General features: G+C 57.0%; 2 protein-coding genes across 5 annotated transcripts in view; both read right to left on the bottom strand.

The window, feature by feature from the left end:
* Positions 1–6,670, bottom strand: part of AP1G2 (adaptor related protein complex 1 subunit gamma 2) — an 8,350-nt gene extending 1,680 nt beyond the window's left edge. Inside the window, exons 1-19 of one of the 4 annotated variants that reach the window (XR_005832026.1) lie at positions 6,331–6,669; positions 5,773–5,977; positions 5,214–5,338; positions 4,932–5,073; positions 4,716–4,812; positions 4,465–4,541; positions 4,251–4,346; positions 3,745–3,825; positions 3,344–3,442; positions 3,116–3,171; positions 2,834–2,947; positions 2,508–2,648; positions 2,376–2,430; positions 2,167–2,289; positions 1,372–1,461; positions 1,158–1,285; positions 809–913; positions 350–467; positions 131–266 (exon numbers count right to left, since the gene is read on the bottom strand). Coding sequence is in view for 3 of the 4 variants with exons in the window: in XM_040620756.1 (XP_040476690.1) it covers positions 131–266; positions 350–467; positions 809–913; positions 1,158–1,285; positions 1,372–1,461; positions 2,167–2,289; positions 2,376–2,430; positions 2,508–2,648; positions 2,834–2,947; positions 3,116–3,171; positions 3,344–3,442; positions 3,745–3,825; positions 4,251–4,346; positions 4,465–4,541; positions 4,716–4,812; positions 4,932–5,073; positions 5,214–5,338; positions 5,773–5,976 (1,987 nt within the window). In the remaining variant the exon portion in view is untranslated. Of the gene's footprint in view, positions 1–130; positions 267–349; positions 468–808; positions 914–1,157; positions 1,286–1,371; positions 1,462–2,166; positions 2,290–2,375; positions 2,431–2,507; positions 2,649–2,833; positions 2,948–3,115; positions 3,172–3,343; positions 3,443–3,744; positions 3,826–4,250; positions 4,347–4,464; positions 4,542–4,715; positions 4,813–4,931; positions 5,339–5,772; positions 5,978–6,330 lie in introns of those variants that run through there. The other 3 variants (XM_040620756.1, XM_040620757.1, XM_040620758.1) reach the window with 3 other exon arrangements.
* A 646-nt stretch (positions 6,671–7,316) lies between these two features.
* On the bottom strand, positions 7,317–15,573 carry JPH4 (junctophilin 4). The gene is given in 6 exon segments (XM_040620759.1): positions 7,317–8,381; positions 9,321–9,853; positions 10,170–10,288; positions 13,645–14,416; positions 15,191–15,561; positions 15,563–15,573. Coding segments are annotated over 6 exon segments (1,890 nt in total). The 3' UTR covers positions 7,317–8,297.
* Positions 15,574–20,224: the final 4,651 nt, after the last annotated feature.

The following is a 20,224-nucleotide window of genomic DNA, read 5'->3' on the forward strand; positions in this document are numbered from 1 at the left end:
GGGGGGGGGGGGGGGGGCGGTTCACAGCACGGACGAGGGCATGTGGACCTCAGTCCTTGGCAAAGAAGGAGCAGCAGCACATTTCCACCCTTTTCTTAACACGTCTGCTCTCGCCTTTGTTGAGGCTTACCTGGGGCTGGAGATGCACAGGGCAGGTCAAGGAGGTGTCCTAACGTGCCTCCTGGGGAGGGTTCCAGAGGCGGTGGGGGCTGGGCAGCCCCAGAAGAGCTATCCAGGAGATCTAAGAGATCCAAGAGCTTGGAGGCCTGGGGGAGAGGGCAGAAGGAGCAGGGCTAGGTGTGGAAGCCCGACCAAGTCCTCTTCCCCTGGGGGCTTCCGGCCTCCTCACCGGCGGCTCTGTGGAGACAAGGGCTGCCTCTGAAAGCTGGGCTTCTTTGCTTTCCTTTGCTTCCTCATCCTGAGTGCCACCTCGTTCCACAAGAGGCATCTTTTCCAGGATGGCAGCCCTGAGAAGATGGAATATAGGTGTGTCCCTCTGGGTAGACCCTGGGCTTTTCATAAGCAGCCTGTGGGAGGACGGGTAAGACCGTGCGGAACCCTGGGCACAGGGTGGGTCGGAGTGCCTTTCTGACTTCCTAAGCCGGCACTCTGGTGCTGGTTTTCGGATGAGCACGGAGGGTTGGGAGCCACCTTGACTACAAAGAACTATGGGTGGGACGCTCGGACTGTGGAGGAGGAAGGACACGGGAGGATGAGACTCTTGTACCCACAAGGGGGTCCTGGGGAGAGGCCACGTGGGGAGAGGGCAGGGGATGGGCGCCACACCGCGGCACAGTGATGGCCGCACCTCATGTGGTCGTACTTCCGGAAGAGCGTGTTGTACTCCACGGCCCGCTGCTGCAGCTCCACGTCCACGCAGCTCCCGTAGATGGACACCACCTGGCGGATGCGGCTGGGCCGCGGGGCGGGGTGTGAGTGGGAAGCAGCCCGCCCTGCCCTTCAACTCCAGGGTGCCGCACCGAAGGGAGAGGCCCCACAGAGCAGGGGGATACCCACGCTGCCTGGCTCAGAAGGAAGAACCTAAGGACTGGGGGACTCGGGGTGTGTGCGCAGAGAGAAACTCTGAACTGCTGGGCATGGTGAAGGGACATCTGTCACTGCAGGCACCAAGAAGAGGGGCCGGGACCCTTTCTTACTTGTTGTCCCCACGGAGCCGGGTGCTGAGCTTCATGAGGGCTGTCAGGGCATATCCTCGGGTGGCCGGCAGGGACATATGGGACTGCAGCACCTTTTCCAGCAGTGCCAACACCTCCTCTTCCTTCACCTTCGCGGGGACACAGGCAGTAACCGTGGGGCATCTTGCCTCTCCTGCCCAGGCCCTCCTCCGTGAACTCGTGATGTTGGCCTCACCTGAAGGGGCTCGGTTTCCTCACAGCTCCCCTCCAGCAGGAGGTCCCCGTATTCTCCAATGCACCAGGCTGCCACTTGCACCAGTGGCTGCTGCGTGGGACAAGAAAGATGCTAGGCCAGGTTCTGGGTCCCCTCCCCACTTCCACGCCCTGTGACATCCCTTTATGCAGTGCAGAGATTGTGGGCTTTGGAGAGGTGGGGAAAGGGAAAGGTCTTGCACAGAAACAGTTATGTAAGAATTTGTCCATTCCCCCACCCCTCCCAGCTCTGTCCTGGCTCTTGGATGTCTTCTGCCCTCTGGTGGCCAAGCATCAGAACTACATGGCCTCACCAAAAGGAGCTCAGCGAGAACCAAACAAGAGGGTCCCTGCCTTGAGGAAGGGGTACGGGGTTTCTGCCCACCCTACTTAATATGGAAAAAAGATGGTAGATAGATAGTGGCTGGCTTCTGTTAATCCACTCAGCATTTAAGATAGTAAAAACCTGATCCGCGCACAAAAAGCTCTATCTCATTTGCTCCTCAGCTCTGGGAGGTAGGCAGGGTAGAGAGCTGAGTACACGGAGCGTAAGGAGACTTAAATCAGTCATCTGTGGCTACAGAGCCAGTAGGTACCAGAGCCAGGACAGAAGTCCAGGTGTTCTAACTAGAAACAGGGCTCTGTCCTTGACTGTCTCCACTAAGTAGGCAGCTGTGACCTCCAGGGAAAAACAGCTGGGCAGCAGGTATAGGGAGCAGGTGGCCCAGGAAGGGCTGGGAGGCTCCAGCAGCCCTGGGTCCGGTGGTGGGAACAGTACTTGGGAGATGTCCTCTGCCAGGGCGCTGTAGAGTCGGCGCACAGAGTAGGCATGTAGCTCCTGGGCACCCCCAATCAGCTGGGTCAGGTTGGCCACCGCGTCATCCCGTACATGGGTGCCTGCCTGGAGGGGGTGAATGTGGCAAAGGGCTCAGGGTGGCGAACCCTGCCCACTCCCTCCCAGCTCTCCTAGATCAGTCCCTGCCTCACCGTTGTCAGCACACGCAGGATGGTGTCTATGTGCCACCGCTTGGTTGGGGCAAACCTAGGGGACATAGGCCTCTTCAGCCCTGGTACTGACCCTCCCCAGATTCTACCGTCTCGGCCTCCTGGGCACCTCACCTCTCTGCTGCCAGCAGGATGCCAGAGGCACAGTCGGCCCGAAGATCAGGGGGGCAGGATTCCAGAAAGCTCTGCAGCTCTTGTGTCATGGCTCGCACATTGGAGCTATTCACCAGAGCCAGACTCAGTTCCAGGGCCCGCCTGGCGGGAGAAAGAAGTCGTCACTATGGGGTAGCCAGGTCACCCTGAGCTATGCCTCCAGCGCTCCCTTCTCCAGGCACCTGTCTCCTTAATCCCTCTACTTCGGCGGCCCTGACCTGGTCCAGGTCTTGGCTACCAGGTGCTGGGCCCTCTGCCCTGCCTTCTTGTTCCTCTGTCCTACTCACCGGCTAAGGGAGGCGTCAGGTTCCCGCAGACACTCCACCACAGTGGGCCGGTGCCGCTGCACAGCACTGTGGTCGGACTGCACCATACGCAGCAATGACGTCAGGGCTACATACCTGGCCAGAGTGGGAGAGGACCTGTCACACCATGGTCCTCAGCCCCCTCCCTGCCCCATCCTGCCCTGAGTCCTGGAATAAGAGGTAAGTAAATCAGGAGACACTGGAAGGAGGGCCGAGGGCTGGGGGCTCAGTGGCACAGCCCAGCCAGACACCCGGGACCATTACCTAATGTTCTTGTCATTGTTGAGCAGAAAGCGGCCAAGGATGTTGACAGCCAGAACCTAGGGGAGGCAAAGTTTGAGGACAGTCAGGGAAGGAGCAATGTGCTCATTAAGGAGTGCCGGCTGCCGGGCACAGGACAATGTGTGGGGAGGAGGAACCAGCGACTAGGACCTGTCTGCCCGGCTGGGGCTGGTGGGTGGGGCCGCAGGGGGAGAGGCAGGGGGAGGATACCCGCAGGCCGGCTGCAGAGCGGGTGTCCATGATGGTCAGCACCGTCTCAAACAGGACCGCGTTGCCCGCGTTTCGGCTGGTGTCTGTGTTAGTGGCCACCTGAGTGGATGGGAGAGAAGATGCTACTAGAAGGGGCTCTTCCCTCTCCTCAGGTCTCTGGAAGGTACCCACCATGTTGTCCCATCATCATCTAACAGAGTTCCCCAAGCCCCCACGATGTCCAGGGGCTACCACACTGAGACAGCCTGTGTCCCTGTCCTCATGGAGGTCACAGTCTAGAGGGAAACGGAGATGGGATTATAAGGGCACCATGGGGTGGGTGGTCACGTGAGGGGTGCCTGGGGCTGGCAGGATCTCAGAGCCACACACGCCTAACCGGTGCCCGCTCTCCAGTCCCCCACCTGGGCCAGCAAATCATTCATGGTCTCACTGCTTTCTTCATGGTTCCGGCCCAGAATCCGAAGCAGACGAAGTATCTGGACCTGAGATGGGTTAAAAATTGAAAGGTGGAGGGGTCCAAAGGGTAAGGAGTCGGGCTGAAGAGAAAAATCCAGCACTGGAGAAAGTATTGTGAGGGGCCTGGCTGGTTTCCTAGAGCCTCCCTGCCCCTCCCCCTCCCCTGCACAGGTCCCTTGGGTCCTGGGAGATCAGAGGCACGTGAGGCTGGGGGTTTAGAGATAGGCTTTTTTTTTTTTTTTTTTTTTTTTTTTTTACCAAACTGGATTTCTGACCCTTAGGCATCCCCTCTTCCCGCACTGGTCTCGGGATGACCGTGCGATCCTGTGCCTGCCACCCTCCCGCGTAAGACACTCACTGACCCAAAGCGTTCTCTGGGATGTGGCCGCTAGCCACGGGCTTACTGCTCAGCTCTCTGCTTCAGGGATACAGCAGGACAAGGTCAGCCCACCTGCAGGAAGGGGTCGCTGACTCCAGATATACTGTGCTCTGTGGAGTATCCCGTCATCACCAGAGTCCGGAGGATCTGCACCAGCTGGGGCACCACCTGGAGGGAGGGCACAGCCTTACTGGGCGTTCTTCCTAATCCTCTCAACCTTCAGCCCCATGCCAACCCTACGGCCCCTCTTCTCCTGGCCCAGGGCCTGCCTCTTTCACCAGCCCACCTTTCGAAAGTGCTTGAGGGCCGCAGGGCTTCGTTCACAGAGCTCCGTGATCAGCGTGATGGTGCCCAGCAGGATGCCTGGTGTGTGGGAGGGGGAGTGGACGGTGGGCCAGGGGCACAGGAGAGTCTACGGCGTGTGTGTGTTCATGTGCACATGCTACCCTTCTCCTCTGGGCTGGTGTTCCTGTCTCATTTTTCACTTCTGTCCACAGCCAGAGGTAAGGCAGGGGATGGGGAGCCCCGTGGCCTTACCGTGGTGGCGTTCATGAAGCAGTTGGGCACAGGGTGGGAGGAAGATGTTGGAGAGCTCGGGGACCTTCCGGATCATGTGCACTGCAGTCAGAACAGCCTGCAGAGATCAGGGGGCTCAGAAAGGGGCGGGGGTCTGCCAGGATGGACCTCCCACCTTTAACATGTGGCAAACAGGACAGTTCCTGGGGGGAAGTGCCTAAAGTCCTGCCATCTCACCTTCTTGCGCACATAGGAGCCGGGCTGCAGGAGCAGTTTCTCCACCTCAGTGGCCAGGTCCCAGCACATCTCAGCAGAGCCCACAGTGCTCAGGGTGCATAGGGCGAGGCCTTGTACTGCCTGAATCCCTTGGCTCAGGTCACTGCAGAGTCCGGAGGGTGGTCAGTCAAGCTCTGAAGAAATCCATCCTTCCCAGGATCTACATCAGGCAGCCCCCTGGGATTTCCCAGTTCCCCACTCTCCCATCGCCCTGATTCCAGGTGCTTCCCAGAACCCTCTCACTTCTTGATGCTGTTGGTAATGAGCAGGTGGGCATCCTGCCTCTCATCCAGTAGAAGCATGGCCCCCAGGTAGCCCACCCTCTTGTCTGTGAATCTGGGGGAGGCGATCAGTTTCAGGCACTCCATCTACAGGGAGGGGGAGCAGACCAGGAAGGGGCAGGGGTGAAACTCGAGGCACCCTTTTCTATCTCCTTTCTTAGGTTAATTTATGGTAGCACCATTTCCCATCATCCTCCCTTCAACCAAGGAAAAGGCTTAGGAAATTCAAAGTTTCAAGGAACTTGAAGTTTCAAGTTTGTGGGTAGTTTCAAGGAAGCAGAAGTCGAGGGAGAGAAAAGGAGGTGGCTTGAATGGGGCTGGCCAGAGAATGAAGGGTTCAATCCAGCTTATGACCTACAGGGGTTGTAATGGGGAAGGAGGTCAGCGGTGCATGCTGGGTGGGAAGTCTCAGAAACTTTGTAGAATTACAAAATCAGGGCACAGGTAGGTGAGGGTGTCCAAAACCCTGCCCTATTAGCCTTCCTCATCAAACTCTGAAGTGAGGCGTCCCTACCCAGTACCTGTCCAAAGTGGGCGGGGTAGCCCAACATGTGGACGTAGAGCAGTTTGGCCAGCTGGCGGTGCCTGTGCAGAGGGTCCCCATCGCGGAAGGAGGCGCGGATGTGGGCGCACTCCTTCTGGATCACCTCCCGCTCCTGGGCCTGGGTCTTGGCCCCACGAATTTCCTCGATTAGGTCTTGAAGCTTCAGCGAAGGTACCACCATCCTGAAGGGGCAGAGCCCGGAAATGGAGAGGGTTCTGTACCTGTTGGGCCGGGGGTGCCTGGCCTTCCAGTCCAGACTCGCTCTGTGCCAAAATCCTGAAGGCCCGGGCCCGGCAGCTACCCTAAAACTAAGCCCACATGGACCTTTCCCCACCTGGGTTTACCAAATTCCGCCCCCTCCTCACCGTGGGAGCAGATCCCCACTACGCATGCGTCTCCGCCCCCCCCCCCGCCCGTTCCCACGGAGCATGCGCCAGAACCCCGCCTATTTCCCGCTCCCCCCCTTCCTCGCCGGCCACACCTGGTCTCCCATCCCTAACTCGGCCATTTCTTTCCTTCCAGGGCCCTGCGCTACCTCTTCCGCGGGATTCCTCCCCAAGGTCACACCTCAGGCGGCCTCAGCTTCCCACCAGGACGGCAGCCCTAACGACAGCTTCACCTGGCTTGTCTCCACTCCGCTCCTCTCCCCCCAGCGCTTCCTGGTACGGGGCCCGACGGGGGTTGGTCCTTGATCTGGTCCTTCCCTCTTCCCGCCCCGTCACGGGACCCCGCCCCTCCTGGGCCGCCGGGCTGAGCCGTCTAGAATCCTCTGACCTCAGGCTTTGGAGTTGAGGGCAAGGAGCTCTTCCGGCGGCAAGACTGTGTAGCAGGCCTGGGGTTCCCCAAGAGGTTTCTTTGTACCTTCTCACCACCCAGGGAGCCTCAAGAGAGCTTGGATTTGAAGCCATCGCACCCCAAAGGAGATGACAATCCCCCCCCTTTTTTGAACTTTTTTATTAATATATTTTTTTGTTAAATTTCTTTGTATTTTTTTTCCTGCAAGACTTGGTGTTGGCGGCACTGTTGTAGTTTAACTTCAATCCCAAATTCCATGAAATAGAAATCAGAAGTAAAGGTTTAGAGGGGAGGGAGGGAGGCAGGCCAAGGAGTAAACAGAGTTTGACTAGAAAAAAAGAAGAGGGTATGTGTGGTGGGCATTCCCAGGCAAGGCCATTCCTGGAGGGAGGGGGTTGGCAGGCAGCTTGCGTCTGCCTCATGCAGGGGAGGGAGGGAAGATCCCCTGGGGACCCTACAGAGGGGTCCCCCTCTTCCTAGGGCTTCCTGCCCCCAGGGGAAAGCTATTAACAGGGATCAGCCACAACCTCAAACAGGGCTCTCCACCTACCTCTCACCCTGCTTTGACTCCCACCTCTGCCCTGCCTGGAAAGTGTGTGAGAGATTGGCTTCCGTCGATCCCTCTTTCCGTTGTTTTCCCGTTTCACAAGATCCCGATGTGACGGGGGAAGGGATATAACCCACTTAGAGACTACTAAACTCGTCACAGCTTCTGCTGCTCTGTGAGTTCCTGTTATCTAGGCTGGTTGTGTTCCCCGGAAATGCCTCTTCCCCCTCACCCACATGCCACAACTGCCAGAGTTGGGGAGTGGGGTCCAAGCTCAAGTGCCTCTAACCCTCTGCAGTAGAAATGTCTTCTTCAGGCCCCTTAGAAATCTAATCAAAGGCCACAAGTGAGTCCAGACCAACCAAATAAACTTTGAGGGGGAGAGAGGAGGGTGGGAGAGGTCAGTGGGTAGACGTGACTGCACTGGACGGTTTCTTTCCTTTACACATTGCTCTTGACAAGGCATGCCACCCTAGGGGGTTGGACGAGGGGCTGGCTGTTGAGGAAAGGAAGAGGGAGATCCTAGGGAGTCATTCTACTTTTTATCTCCCTTATCTCCTTCAGGGAAGGTTACAGTTATGCAAGAACCTAGCTCAGTGAGACATGGAGGCCATACCGCCTCCAGCTCTTTCACTAGGCCTCACAGGACACCAGGCCCCTTGGGTCGGGGAGCCACAGCAGCTCAGCCAGTGCCTTGCCTAGTATACAGTCATCCCTTCTCCATTTTCTTCTTCCTTTCCATTCAACTTCCAGGAGACTCCTCAGGACACCAAACCCCCACCCTCATCGAAGTTCAGGTCTAAAGAAAAGGTGGGGAAGACATGGGGCAATGGTCTGACTTAGATTTGTGTGTCTCAGAGAAGAGAGCGACTCTGAGCGAGAAAAGCCCTTCATATGTAAACAATCTAGAGAGAGAGGTGGGGTGGGGTGGGGGAGGGAGTGAGGAGGACAGAGACAGATCCAGAATAAATGAGAGAATCTGAAAGGAGAGCTGGAAAGAAAAAGCAAAAGACAAAACCAAAGGGGGACAGAAAAGAAAGGGAAGGAAGGAGAGAAAGAAAGATAGGAGAAAAAACAACCAGGAGGGAGAAGAGAGAAAAAGGCAGGTCAAAGAAGTGAAGAGGCAGCAACCGAAGCCAGAACTAGGCTGGGCAGGAGCCTCAGGTGAGGAGTTGGGAGAACAGGAACGCCAGGCTGAGGTCCAGGAGGGCCACGGCTCCCACCACCAGGGGGTTGGCAGCTCCCTAGAGAGATGGGGGAGAAAGGCAATCTCAGTCCCGGGGGGCCATGTCCAGCGACAGGTCCCACCTTTCTGCCCCTGGCAAAGCTGAAGGGTCCCAGGCACCTCTCCTCAGAGGTCAGAGCAGGGGCATCTCCCCACCTTTTTTGGAGTGCAAAAACACCTCTGTTCTCCCAGGCAGGGCCCCTCCTTCCCTCTGGCTCCCTCAAGTCAGGAACAGCCCTTTCCTCCCCCTCCCTCCACTTCCCTCCCACTAGCATGTCACGTGGCCCAGGCAGAAGGTGCCTGGCCTTAGTAGCAGACGTTGGCAGCAGCAGCCGGTACCGCAGTAAAGCAGAGAGGGATGAAGGGGTGAGGATGTGGTTGCTAGGAAACAGGAGAAGGCCTGGAGTCCAATCAGAAGAGAGGGTTCTGGGAAAGCTCCACCCCTCCCAGTTTTCTGCCTCCTTTCCCATTTCCCTTCTTCCCAGGAGAGGGAGGGAGAGTCAGGGTAGGGAGGGAACAAGCTTTTCCTTTTTTATTTCTGGGCACCAAAGAGAGAAAGTGTGGAGGTGGGGGTGGGGGTGGAGTAGGAAACCAGGAGCTGGAAATGATATGGAAAGAGAACAGGGAAAGATGTTTTGGCTCTACCATTCCTTACTGGTAACCTTGGGCAAATTACTTTAAGTGCTCTGGGCCTCAGTTCCCCCATCTGTCAAATGAGGGAGCCGGAGATGAAGGTCTCTAAGGTTGCTTGCTGCTCTCAAGTTCCCTATTTTATTATTATATTATTATTATTATTATTATTAGTTTTAGGTGGGATATGGTCCAAGAGTGGGCAGGCAGAAAGGAAGCTGAGTCCAAATCAGAGCCCCTGAAGGGATCAGAGAGAGGTCTGGAAAGGATGAGAGGCAAGGCTTTGAGGAGAAAAGGGGCCACAAAGCAGGGACGGAGGGCAGCTCACCGGCTGGGCGGGCCTCTCGGTTGCAGCAGGCTCCTCAAGCTCTTCCGTCAGGCACCCGGCCTCAGGACCCCTCGAGGCTGGGTCCCTCAGGACCGGTGTGGCCATGGGCTCAGGCTTCGAGCCCCCTGGGGTTCTCAGCTGGGGCAAGGGCTCTTCGTCTTCCCCTTCCTCCTCTCGAAGACTTCCGGAGCTGTCACTGCAGCCTCCGAGGAGTGGGGAACCGTCTCTGGGCCCTGGCCCCTGCATCCCAGCCTCGTCCTCGGCCTCATAGCCAGCTAGTTCCTCTGCCTGTTCACCGGGCCCCCCCCACTCCTCAGGCCAAGCTTTGGGGCTGGAGAAGGGACCCCGGTCCCCTCCAGGAGGCAGTGGGCTCCGGCGGGCAGGGGGTCGCCAGGGTTGGCGGGAAGAGGCAGGACTGCTGGGCAGTTCAGGGGAGCCCTCTGAGGGGGTCAGTCCATTCTCGTATACCCCAGGGCTGTCCTCATCCAAGGGTTCTGTGTCGGAACCTTCTGAGTCCTGCCTGGGTCTGCGGCCTGCGGCAGGGATAGCTAAGAATCAGAGGGGCCTAACTGGCCTTGGGCAGCAAAAGCTAGAGCTTTATCCCCATCTGGGCACCTCCCAGGCTTACAGCCTCTCATCGCCAGACCCCAGACCCCAGACCCCTAGTTCTTATATACCCTATTTCTATAAATTCCCAGTTCCACTCCCCAAACAACTGGGTCTGGCCCCCACCCTCGTCCCCTTGGACCCTCATACCTTGGCTTTTTCCATCCCAGTCCTCTGCAGGGACTTCCTTCCCTTCCCCCCACACCTGAGCCCCTCCAGCTCTCCAGGCCGCCCACGCCTCACCTGGGGCCTCTAACATGGGTTGCAGGTCCTGGGCTATCAGTTTGGCCATTCGAGCTGCCTCCACAGCCTTCTCAGCGACACTGCTGGCTGCCACTGCCTTTAGAAGGGCATCTGCCGCCCTGTCGGGTTCCAGGGACAGGGACTTAGCAGACCTGCTCAGATGCTCCAGCCCCCTGGCCCATGTCCCCACCACATCATGTCCTCTGGATTGGAGTTCACCTCTGGAGTCCTCGGTCTTGCTCACACACTGCCAGCTGCTCCCCTCCCTGGCCTGGCAGGGCAGCTGGCCTCTGCTTTCCACTCCTACACCTGGGCTGTGCCTGCTCTCATCACACTCTCCTGCTCCTCTCACACCTGCCACCGTCATGTCCTGTAGTAACACTTCCCTTCTTCCAGCCACGGCCTTCCACTCTGTTATCCCAGTCCTATCCTGCGCCCTTCCCAGAGACAGATGAGACCTCATGCACTTAGCACACCTCTCTATAGTCGCACCTGCTTGGGCCTTCCCAGCGGCTTCCCCCTCCCTGCCCCTTGTTCTGGGCCACCTGCTCCCTGTGCCTGGAGCCTTTGCCTCCTTTCCCGCTACCGCAGCCAACCCTCCTAACGTAACCCTACCCCTTCCCTGCAGATTTCCTGACATGACAGTTTCACAGGCTGCTTTTCTTCAGCCTCTTCTGTTACCACACTCTTCTCATCCCTAGGTCACTGCCCCTACTTCCCTGAACCATCGCATCCTTTCTGAGCTCTGGAATTGGGGTAAGCGTGGGTCCCCCCCCTTTCTGCTCTTTCTACTCCCTCTCCCAGCCACCATGCATTTCTCACTGCCGTGATGATACCTTCCAAGTAAACTCCTAGTTTCCTTCCCTTCCACGTGGCCCTCCCATTGTGCCCTACTCCCTGGGTACGGGCAGCCCTGAAGCAGTCCTTTCCTCACGGTGGTTTCCCAGTTCTCCCTCTAATGTCAGATGCTTCCTCAGTTTCCCTTCCCTGTCACCCTCTGCTGTTAGTCGCAGATGCCCTGTGATCAGTCAGTGAGTCCTGTAACACTGCCTGAACGTGGGGCACGAAGGGCAGAGGTAAAGGTAATCAGATATACTTGGGCTTAATGGATCAAGACCCTTCTGTTGGCCCCAGGTTTTATTTAGGTACCAGGGTAGGGAGAAGGGTAGTGCTGTTCACTGTAGTCTTAAGCCTACCCCCTCTTTATGGACCTCGGGAGATATGGTCAGCCTCCTCCCCTCAAACCTGCTGGGTCAAGGACTTTTAGAGCCTGTTTGGAGGGACCTGAGATAACCCTGTTCTTCTCTCTTTGGGCTGTCAGACTCTCTATGACTAGCCTTGCCCTGCAACTAAACTGGTCTCAGGGTTTCGGGCAGGGGATGACGATCGCAGTCTTGGGCTGCATGGAGTTCTGTCGGCAGCCAAAAAACGGCAACACTGACAAGGGGCTGTGTTTTCCTTTGGAGGGTGTAGATGAGCAAGTCCTAGGCAATAGATCCAGTCATCAGGCCAGGCTCAGGCTACCTGGCAGAGGCACCTGCTGCTGAGGCTCTGCTGTTTCCATGGCAGCTGGGAGCCAATCAGGTTTGCCAGGCCTGTTGCTGGGGAGACCAACCAGCCTCCTCCCACTGACTGATCTCTCAGCGACTGAGATCGGTTTTTTCTGCCCATGCCTGTTCCTCATCTAGACTAAAGTGCTCCCTGGTGCCCTGCCCTCCCCCTTTCCTGGCTTAAGGCCCCTGACTCTAATCACCTAGACACTGACACCTGTGTAGGTGTCTACACAGACACCTTGGTCACCCCTATACAAACTCACGGAAGCATATTTGGACATATCTTGGCCTCTGATCCTCTGAAACAGTCTCAAATTTAAACAAAATCTTTCAACTGTACCCTCCCTTTTAAAGAAAAGCCAATATACAAAAATTCACGTGTATGAGTTGTATAAATCGGAGGTCTGCGAACCTCATTACAGATGGGGTTTTGGCTTTCTTTGGATCTGTGCTATCTAACCCAGCACTTAAAATGTGGCTCGTCTGATCTAAAATGATGTGCTATAGGGGCGCCTGGGTGGCTCAGTTAAGAGTCTGCCTTTGGCCCAGGGTGTGATCCCGGCGTTCTGGGATCGAGCCCCACATCAGGCTCTTCTGCTGGGAGCCTTGCTTCTTCCCCTCCCACTCCCCCTGCTTGTCTCTCTCTCACTGGTTGTCTCTCTCACTGGCTGTCTCTGTGTCAAATAAATAAATAAAATCTTAAAAAAAAATAAAATGATGTGCTATAAATATGAAATATATACTAGATTTCAAAGACAGTAAAAAAAAGGGGAATGTAAAGCCCCTCAGTAATTTTATGCTGATTATAGGTGGAAATGATCAAATTTTGGATATATGGGTTTAAATTAAAATGTACTATTTATGGGGCACCTAGCTAGCTCACTCAGTGGAGCATGGGACTCTTTTTTTTTTTTTTTTAAGATTTTATTTATTTATCTGACAGAGATAGAGACAGCCAGCGAGAGAGGGAACACAAGCAGGGGGAGTGGGAGAGGAAGAAGCAGGCTCCCAGCGGAGGAGCCTGATGTGGGGCTCGATCCCATAACCTGGGATCACGCCCTGAGCTGAAGGCAGACGCTCAACGACTGCACCACCCAGGCGCCCCGAGCACGGGACTCTTGATCCCGGGGTGGCTTGAGTTCAAGCCCCATGTTGGGCCTAGAGCTTACTTGAAAAACATGTCATAATTAAAATCATTTATCTGTTTTTATTTTTTCACATGGCTACTAGATTTAAAATTACGTATTTGGCTTATATTATATTCCTACTGCACAGTGCTGCTTAGATAATAAGATAATGCATGGACATGTAATCTGATTTACGGAGAGAAAATTTCATTTGCAGGCGAGCCTCCTCCCCTCAAACCTTTATCAGCTGGGTAAGGGGAGGCAGAGGAGGCAAAGCTGAGAGGAACTGTCTTCTCATGTGGATAGGTCAGCTGTACAAACTAGATCTCCCTAAGGCCCAAGGCTGAAATAACATCAGTCTGTGGGCAGGCGGGGATGTGGTTAGGAATGCAGGTCCCCTGTCGCTCTGCCCGGGGGATGCTGCTCCCAGCTGCAAGAGGAGCACTGGGGACAGGTTTCTGAGCCTGCACAAGCCGGCGCTCCTTGCTACTCCCACACACAACAATGACACACATCCCCACAAAAGACGCTAAGACACACTTATAGTCTAACACGGCTTCCCTCAAATACCCAGCCACCCACAGTTACACCCACATCCACCTGTAGCCTCAGATATAAACACTCCAAATACCCAGGGCTACAACTGCTTGGCCTTAGGCCTGCTCTTCCCCACCAGGCCCTAGGCCCTGGGTCGTGGTCCTCCTTTAGGCACTACCCCCTCCTCCCGGCCTCCCAACTGTCCCCAGGGTACCTTCTCCACTTAGCCCAGCTTTGGCCTCTGCAGCGGATGCCCACCTGGCAGCGGCGATCTCCTGGCGCTGGCGGGCAGCGCTCACGGCTCGACGGGCGCCTTCGACAGCCCTGTCCACCTTCTCCTTGACTTTGCCCCGGCGAAGGGCCAGAGGCAGGAGGCTGCGCACGCGTCCCCCGTGCACCAGCCGGTTGCGCTTGTACTTGCCCTCCTCGCGGGAGCCGTCCGGGCGCGTGGTGCGTCCGTAGCCGTGCCGCCGGTTGCCCAGCCACTCGCCCTCATAGCGCAGCCCGTTGGAGCGCTGGCTCACGCCGAAGCCGCTGCGCCGGTCGGCGCGCCATTCGCCCGCATACACCTCAGTGGCAGAGCCCTCGATGAGGGCGGGCGGGGCTGGGGCCGGGGGCCCGCTGGCCTCGGAGCCCGGGGGTCCTGTGCTGCCCACCTCGCTGCTCACCTCGCTGCGCAGGGAGCCCCGCTTGCTGCCCAAGGAGCTGCGGCGCCCGCCCGCCCGGAGCCCGCTGAGCAGCAGCGAGCGGCGGAAGAACCCGCCGGCCGCGGGGGTGCGCTTTCGGGAGGACGCGCCGTCAGCGTCCCCCGGCCCGGCCAGCACGAAGCCGCCCCGGGAGCCCGAGGCCGGGCTGCCTCCCTCGTCGCCCGGCAGGGGCAGGGGCGGGGGCGGTGTCGGGGGGTCGCTGTGGCCCGAGTCCAGGGAGGTGCGGCGGGGCGAGCGCAGCAGCGCCGCCTGATGGTAGGGCACACTCTGGCGCACCCCGTAGCCGTGGCGCTTCCCGGCCTGCCACTGGCCCTGGTAGGTGCCTGCGGGCGGGGTAGGACGGGGAGAAAGGGTCAGGACCCGCTGCTCCCTGCAGCCTAGGCCCCAAGCGCTCCTGGAGGCCTAAGTGTCGGGAGGGAGAGGTGGGGGCAGTTAGCGTGGAGGTCGAGGAAGAGCACTAGGAGCGGGGACGGGCCAGGTTGGGTCAGAAGGTGTGGGAGAGCAGAGTGAAGACCGACAGATAGCGGGAGATCGGTGGATTTGGGGCGTGCAGGTAGACCAGGGAAAGGGGGAGGGACGGGCAGGCTGGGGTGTGTGAAGGACAGACAGTCCAGAGGGTGTGAGGGACAGGCTGATGGGGTGTTTAAGATAGTCATGTGACAAGCAGACCGGACGCTGAGGGGCAAGCCGACTGAGATGTGAGGGGACAGGCAGAGCAGAGGTGTTAGGGCCAGGCGGGTAGAGGGAGAGGGGAGGTGTGGGACAGGCAGAGAGGAGGGGTGGAAGGGACAAGCAGATGGGGGTTATGAGGGTCAGGTTAGATGGGGGGGTGTGAGAGACAGGCAGCGAAGGGGTGAGGGCGGGCAGATCTCAGACTGAGGAGAGGGATAAGCGGGCAGGGGCCAGACAGGCGAGGAAGGCGTGTGCGATGGGAGGAGAGGGCGGCGAGATGGGCGCAGGGGGCGCATATGGATGGGGAAGGCGTACAGGAGAACAGCGGGGCAGGGGGCAGATGGCGGGGAAGGCGGACGCGGGACAGGCGGACGGGGAGGCGCACGCGGACGAGCAGACAGACAGTAGTGGGCCGGGCCCCGCACCTCCGTCGGAGTAGGTCTCGGTGCCGTAGCCGTCCTGGAAGCCGTCCTTCCAGAGCCCGGCGTAGCGCAGGCCCGAAACGCTCTCCCACACGCCGCTGCGCCCCTTCAGCCCGCCCAGCCACTCGCCGCGGTACGTCCAGCGGCTCTTGCGCTCCACGCCCAGCCCTTCGCGCTTGCCCTGCTGCCAGTGGCCCTGGTAGCTGTGTCCGCCGGGCCCCGTGAAGACGCCCAGTGACTCGAAGCCGTGCGCCCAGCAGCCGCTGTACTCGCCCTGGGCGCCGGGCCCCGTGCACACGCCGTAGCCATGTGCCCGCCCCGCCTCCCAGCCCCCCACGTAGCAGCCCCCGTCGTCAAAGTCGAACTTGCCCCCGGGGGACATGCATGTAGTTGGCGCGGCCTCAGCCCCCCGGCGGCTCAGCGCATCCTGGGGCTGGAGAGCCGGCTGGGGGCCTGCGAGCCGGGCGAGGCCTGGGGGCGGGGGCAGTTAGACCGGGGCCGGGCGGGGGGGCCCCAGCGCGGGCTGGCAGGGCCGGACCCTCATCCTGAGTGGCTGCGGAGAAAGAGGGGGGAAGTGGCGAGGGAGGCCCCTCCTCTTTGCCCGCCGCTCCCTGGCCCAGTGGCTCTGGGGCATCAGCACCGCCCCCCAACCCCCCACCCTTCGGCAGCGTCTTCCAGCAGCTCCTAAGCTTTGGAGGCATGGGGGCTCCCCCACCCCTCCCTCCTTGTAGAGGGCCCCTCCCAGGACTTGGGGCCCCAACCCCAAGCGGTAGTCCGGCTTCTCCAGCCTAGAACCCCAAAGTGTCGAATGTGGATGGCAGTTGCAGGCGAGGGGGGGGGCGGGAGGAGGGTGGTCCTGGGAGGGGGCTGGGCAGAGTCGTAGGCCACCCACTCCTCTGGCTGCGGTCAGGACCCTTCTGCCCCGGTTCTTTGGCTTCCCAGGCAAGGGGTGGGGGTTGAAAATGGAAGAGGGGGATCAGAGCAAGGTGGGCAGTGGGTTTGGTGGGGGAAAGGATGGGGATGGAGGAGGCTCTGCAGGGAAAAGGCGAGGGTGGGGATGGGCAGACAGGCGGAAGGGAGGGGGCAGGTTACTCACCATGTGGGCTGGGGCTCAGGCTTCCTCCCAGGCACAGCATCCATGGCAGGATACCTCCACTCCCACCTCGTCCCGACAAGCCAAAGCCCCCTCCCCTTCCGGAGAGACTGCTCCTACCCAGAGAGCGAAGGTGGGGAAGCCGCAAGAGAGAGTCCCCTCTCTCCCCAGCTGGAGGAGCAGGCGGTGGGGGTGGGGGGCGAGGTTGTGGCAGGGGTGTGGGGGGGGAATGAGAATAGTGGAGGGGAAAAAATCTGCCTTGGATGGAGATAGGAAAGAGGAGCTGGGAACTGGATGGGAAGGGAGAGGGGGCTATCAAAAGGGGGTGTTTTTATTATTTTTTTCCTTCTTATGGTTGGGAGAGGAAAAAAAAATCAAAATTCCGATTCCATCCCAGCACAAATCAATGTTTGCTCCATCCCAGCATCACGGGGGAGGCTGGGCCAGGCAGATTTAAAGGGGCAGGGAGAAGAGAGAAGAGGAGAGGGTGGGGAGAAGAGGAGAGGAAGAAGACACAGTGGCGATGTTAGCAGTTGGGGGGGGGGTGCCCAGGCTGGAAAAGATGGGTGCCCGCTAAACCTGAGGTGAGGGAGGAGGCAGGTAGAGGGGAGAATGAGAGGCACAGAGACCCCTAGGGTGGAAAGAAACCCTGGGATGCCGGCGGGGAGTGGGGTGAGACCGAGGGTGGGGGGAAGAGAGGGGAGGGGAGCAGAGCGAGAGGGAGGAGACTGAGCTGAAGATGGGGAGGCTGGGGGAGGCCGAAGCCAAGCGGGGGAGGAGAGATGCAGGCGAGGCCGGGAGAGGGCGAGAGGAATACAAAGAAAGAGGTGCAGGGGTGAGAGCTGAGGAGGGGGAGATGCTGCCGGAGAAAGAGGGAGGGGGGAGACCCATTCTGGGGCTGCTGAGGGTTGGCAAGGAGGAGAGAAACCGGGGAGGAGGGAGAGGGGGAAAGAAATAGATAGGGAGAGTGAGAGTGAATAAGGGTTGTAAGGGAGAGAGAAAGCGCTGCAGAGGGAAGAGCTGGCATGGGCATAGAAATCCAGGCAGGAAGAGTCCAAGCGGAGGCAGGAGGGCCGGAAGTGGTGTTTATGGAGCTCCAGGGAGAAAGATGAACCTGCCAGCTGCTTGGACTGAAGCCAGGAAGCCTTTGGGAATGGATGCCTGTGTCCACCAAGTCCACTGTCCTCCCTAAGTAACCACTGCAGGGAGACCAGAAGCCTCCCTTACTTGCACTTTCTGAGGAAGCTTGAAATGGGGCCCTGCAGAAAGCCTGACCCCACTAGTGCTTATCCAGACCCCCGACCAAGTATTTCACCCTGGGTTGTCCCTCTGAAGGAGAAGGGGTGGCTTGAGGTACAGGTGTATTGTTTTTGAATGGGGAACAGGGGGTCATGCTTGGTAGTGCCATGAAGACTCTGGGGTTTTGGAGCCTTTTGCAAACCTAGAAGGTAAGACACATAGCCATGTTGGGGTGGACCCTTGTTGTGGCAAAGCCCCCTTCAGCCTACCGCCCTCCAACCACTCACGAGAGGGGCAGCACATCCTGGGTCTTATTGTTTACAGACAGAAGTAGGCACATACTATCTTCCCCGGCCTCCAGCTTACTTGCTGAGATCCTGCTTCTATCCCACTCCTAAGCATTTAGGAGGGAAGACACTATCCGATTACACACAATGGGGTAAATAGATGTACTCAACTGCTTTCATTTTTGTACAAAGTCTGATCCACTCCCATTTTACAAGGAGAACTGGGGCCCAGAGGGGAAAGTCACTCACCAGAGTCACACAGCAGAGGTGCCAGAGCTAGATTAGAACACTTGACTTTTTTTTTCCCTTTAAGATTTTATTTGAGAGAGAGTGAGCTTGAGAGCAGGGTGAGGGGCAGAAGGAGAAGCAGACTCCCCACTGAGCAGGGAGTCCAACAATGACGTGGGGCTCGGTCTCAGGACCCTGGGATCTTGACCTGAGCCAAAGGCAGTCACCGAATTGCCCGAGCCACCCAGACGCCCCAGAACACTAGACTTGAGACCTCTGAGCCTTTTAATTCCTCCCAGGATCCCATGCGCTTAGGAACCTCCCTCACATTCGGGAGCTCCATTTTAAGTACTTGAGAAAGATAAAGAGCGTGAGGTTTGGAATAAACAGGAATGTCCCTTGCAATTTATTTTCCTAAAGGTGGATACAAAATCAGAGAAGCGTGTGTATTTTAAGTCTCCAGGGCAGGAACCACATCTTCAAAGTGCTTTGCACAGAACAGGGCAGCTGTGGGTCTACTTGGGCGAAGACTGGTGGTAGAGAAGCCCTCCCCCCCTTCTTCCCTCCCTCCCTCCCTCCCTCTAGTTCTCCATTTAGCAAACATTTACATAGCTGACTGTGTACCAGGCACATTGCAAGGCGCTAGAGATACAGTCTTACCCTCATGGAACTTACTAGTGAAAAAGACAGATGACCAACAAGCAACATTAGTGTAATTAGTGCTGTAACAGGTCCAAAGGGTAGAAATAGGGAGTAGGGATGGAAACTAACTTGGGCTGGCTCCCTAGGGAAACAGGCATTTATGATAAATCCAGAAGGGATTCCGGAGCAGGCCAAGCTCCATCGCATCGCTCAACCTTAGATATTCAGGCCTTTTCTCCAAGAAAGAGGGGCAACAGGAAAAGAAAAGCAACCTATAGGCCTGGTGAGACCTGTGCCCTGTTCTTTAGGAAGACAGGGCGGGAGGGGTAATGGAAGGTAGGGAGCGATGTCTTGTTGGTAGAGCAACTCTGTACTGAATTCTAGGCTGCAAACCAATGTGTAGGGCTGACGTCACTGACAGGAGTACCCCGGAATTGGGCACACAGTCTTAGCCACCTCCCTGGGTGAGGCAGCCTTCCAGCCCCAATCTGTTTCTGTCCCTCCAGGTCCTATAATCCTTTCTTTTAAGGCAGAGACACTTTTGGAGGGTGCTCTGGTTTTTATGCTGGGGTTCTAGAAAAGGGAACCAACAAGGAGTAGAGCAGCTCTGTGCTTGGAGCCAGACACTGTGTGTGGCACTTGGCCTGCATCACTGCTTTCAGTCTTCCCACAAACTTGTAACCATAAGCAGCCCAGGCTGGAGGCCGAGATCTGGGCTTTCACAGCTGGACAGACCTCTGTCTGCATTCCGACTGTACTGCCGATTAGCTGTGTAAACCTGAGCACATTCCCTCACTTTCCTGAGCTGCAGGACGCATCGCTCTAAGATGGGAAGACGCTAATTTACTCCAGAGCTTATGGCGAGGACGGAATCGTGTATGAGTAGTGTGCGGGATTATCTATAGGGGAAGACCCACTGGGCATAGTGCCTAACACAGGGTAAATACCCGGTAAATGGTGACGTGAAAAATAGCCTGGCACGATGCCAGTTTTATAGGTGAGGAATCTGGGACCCAGAGGTTAATTTGTTCAACATTGCACAGCTAATATACAGGAGTCCTTGGAGTTGAATAGTTTTCAGACTCCCAAGTTGGTACACTTCAACAAATGCAATTTGGGGGCCTATTTATAAAAGTAAAACATGCTTATTGTTGAACTAAGAAAATAAAGGACAATATCAAGAATAGAAATCACCCCTAGTCTCACCGTATAAGAAATGTGTTGGTGTATTTTCATATAGTTTTCCTTCTATGCACTGTTTAACACAATTAGTTAAATACTGCATATGCAATTTCGTATCCTACTTCTTTGCTTTACAGTGTAAGCATTTTTGCATGGCATTGAAACAGCCTGGAATTTTTAATGGCTGCATAATATTCCACTGTTTGGATGCAGCATGATCTGTTTACCCATCCTGGCATAGCACTCTTATGCTGTTTGCACAGTTTTTTGCAACTAAAAATTAACATCTTTTATACAAATCTTTGCATCTCTGATGCTTTCTTTCAAAAATGTTTTATCATGGCATATTTCAAACATATACCAAAG

Source organism: Ursus maritimus, unplaced genomic scaffold (assembly GCF_017311325.1).
Source record: "Ursus maritimus isolate PB19 unplaced genomic scaffold, ASM1731132v1 scaffold_36, whole genome shotgun sequence".
NCBI lineage: Eukaryota > Metazoa > Chordata > Mammalia > Carnivora > Ursidae > Ursus > Ursus maritimus.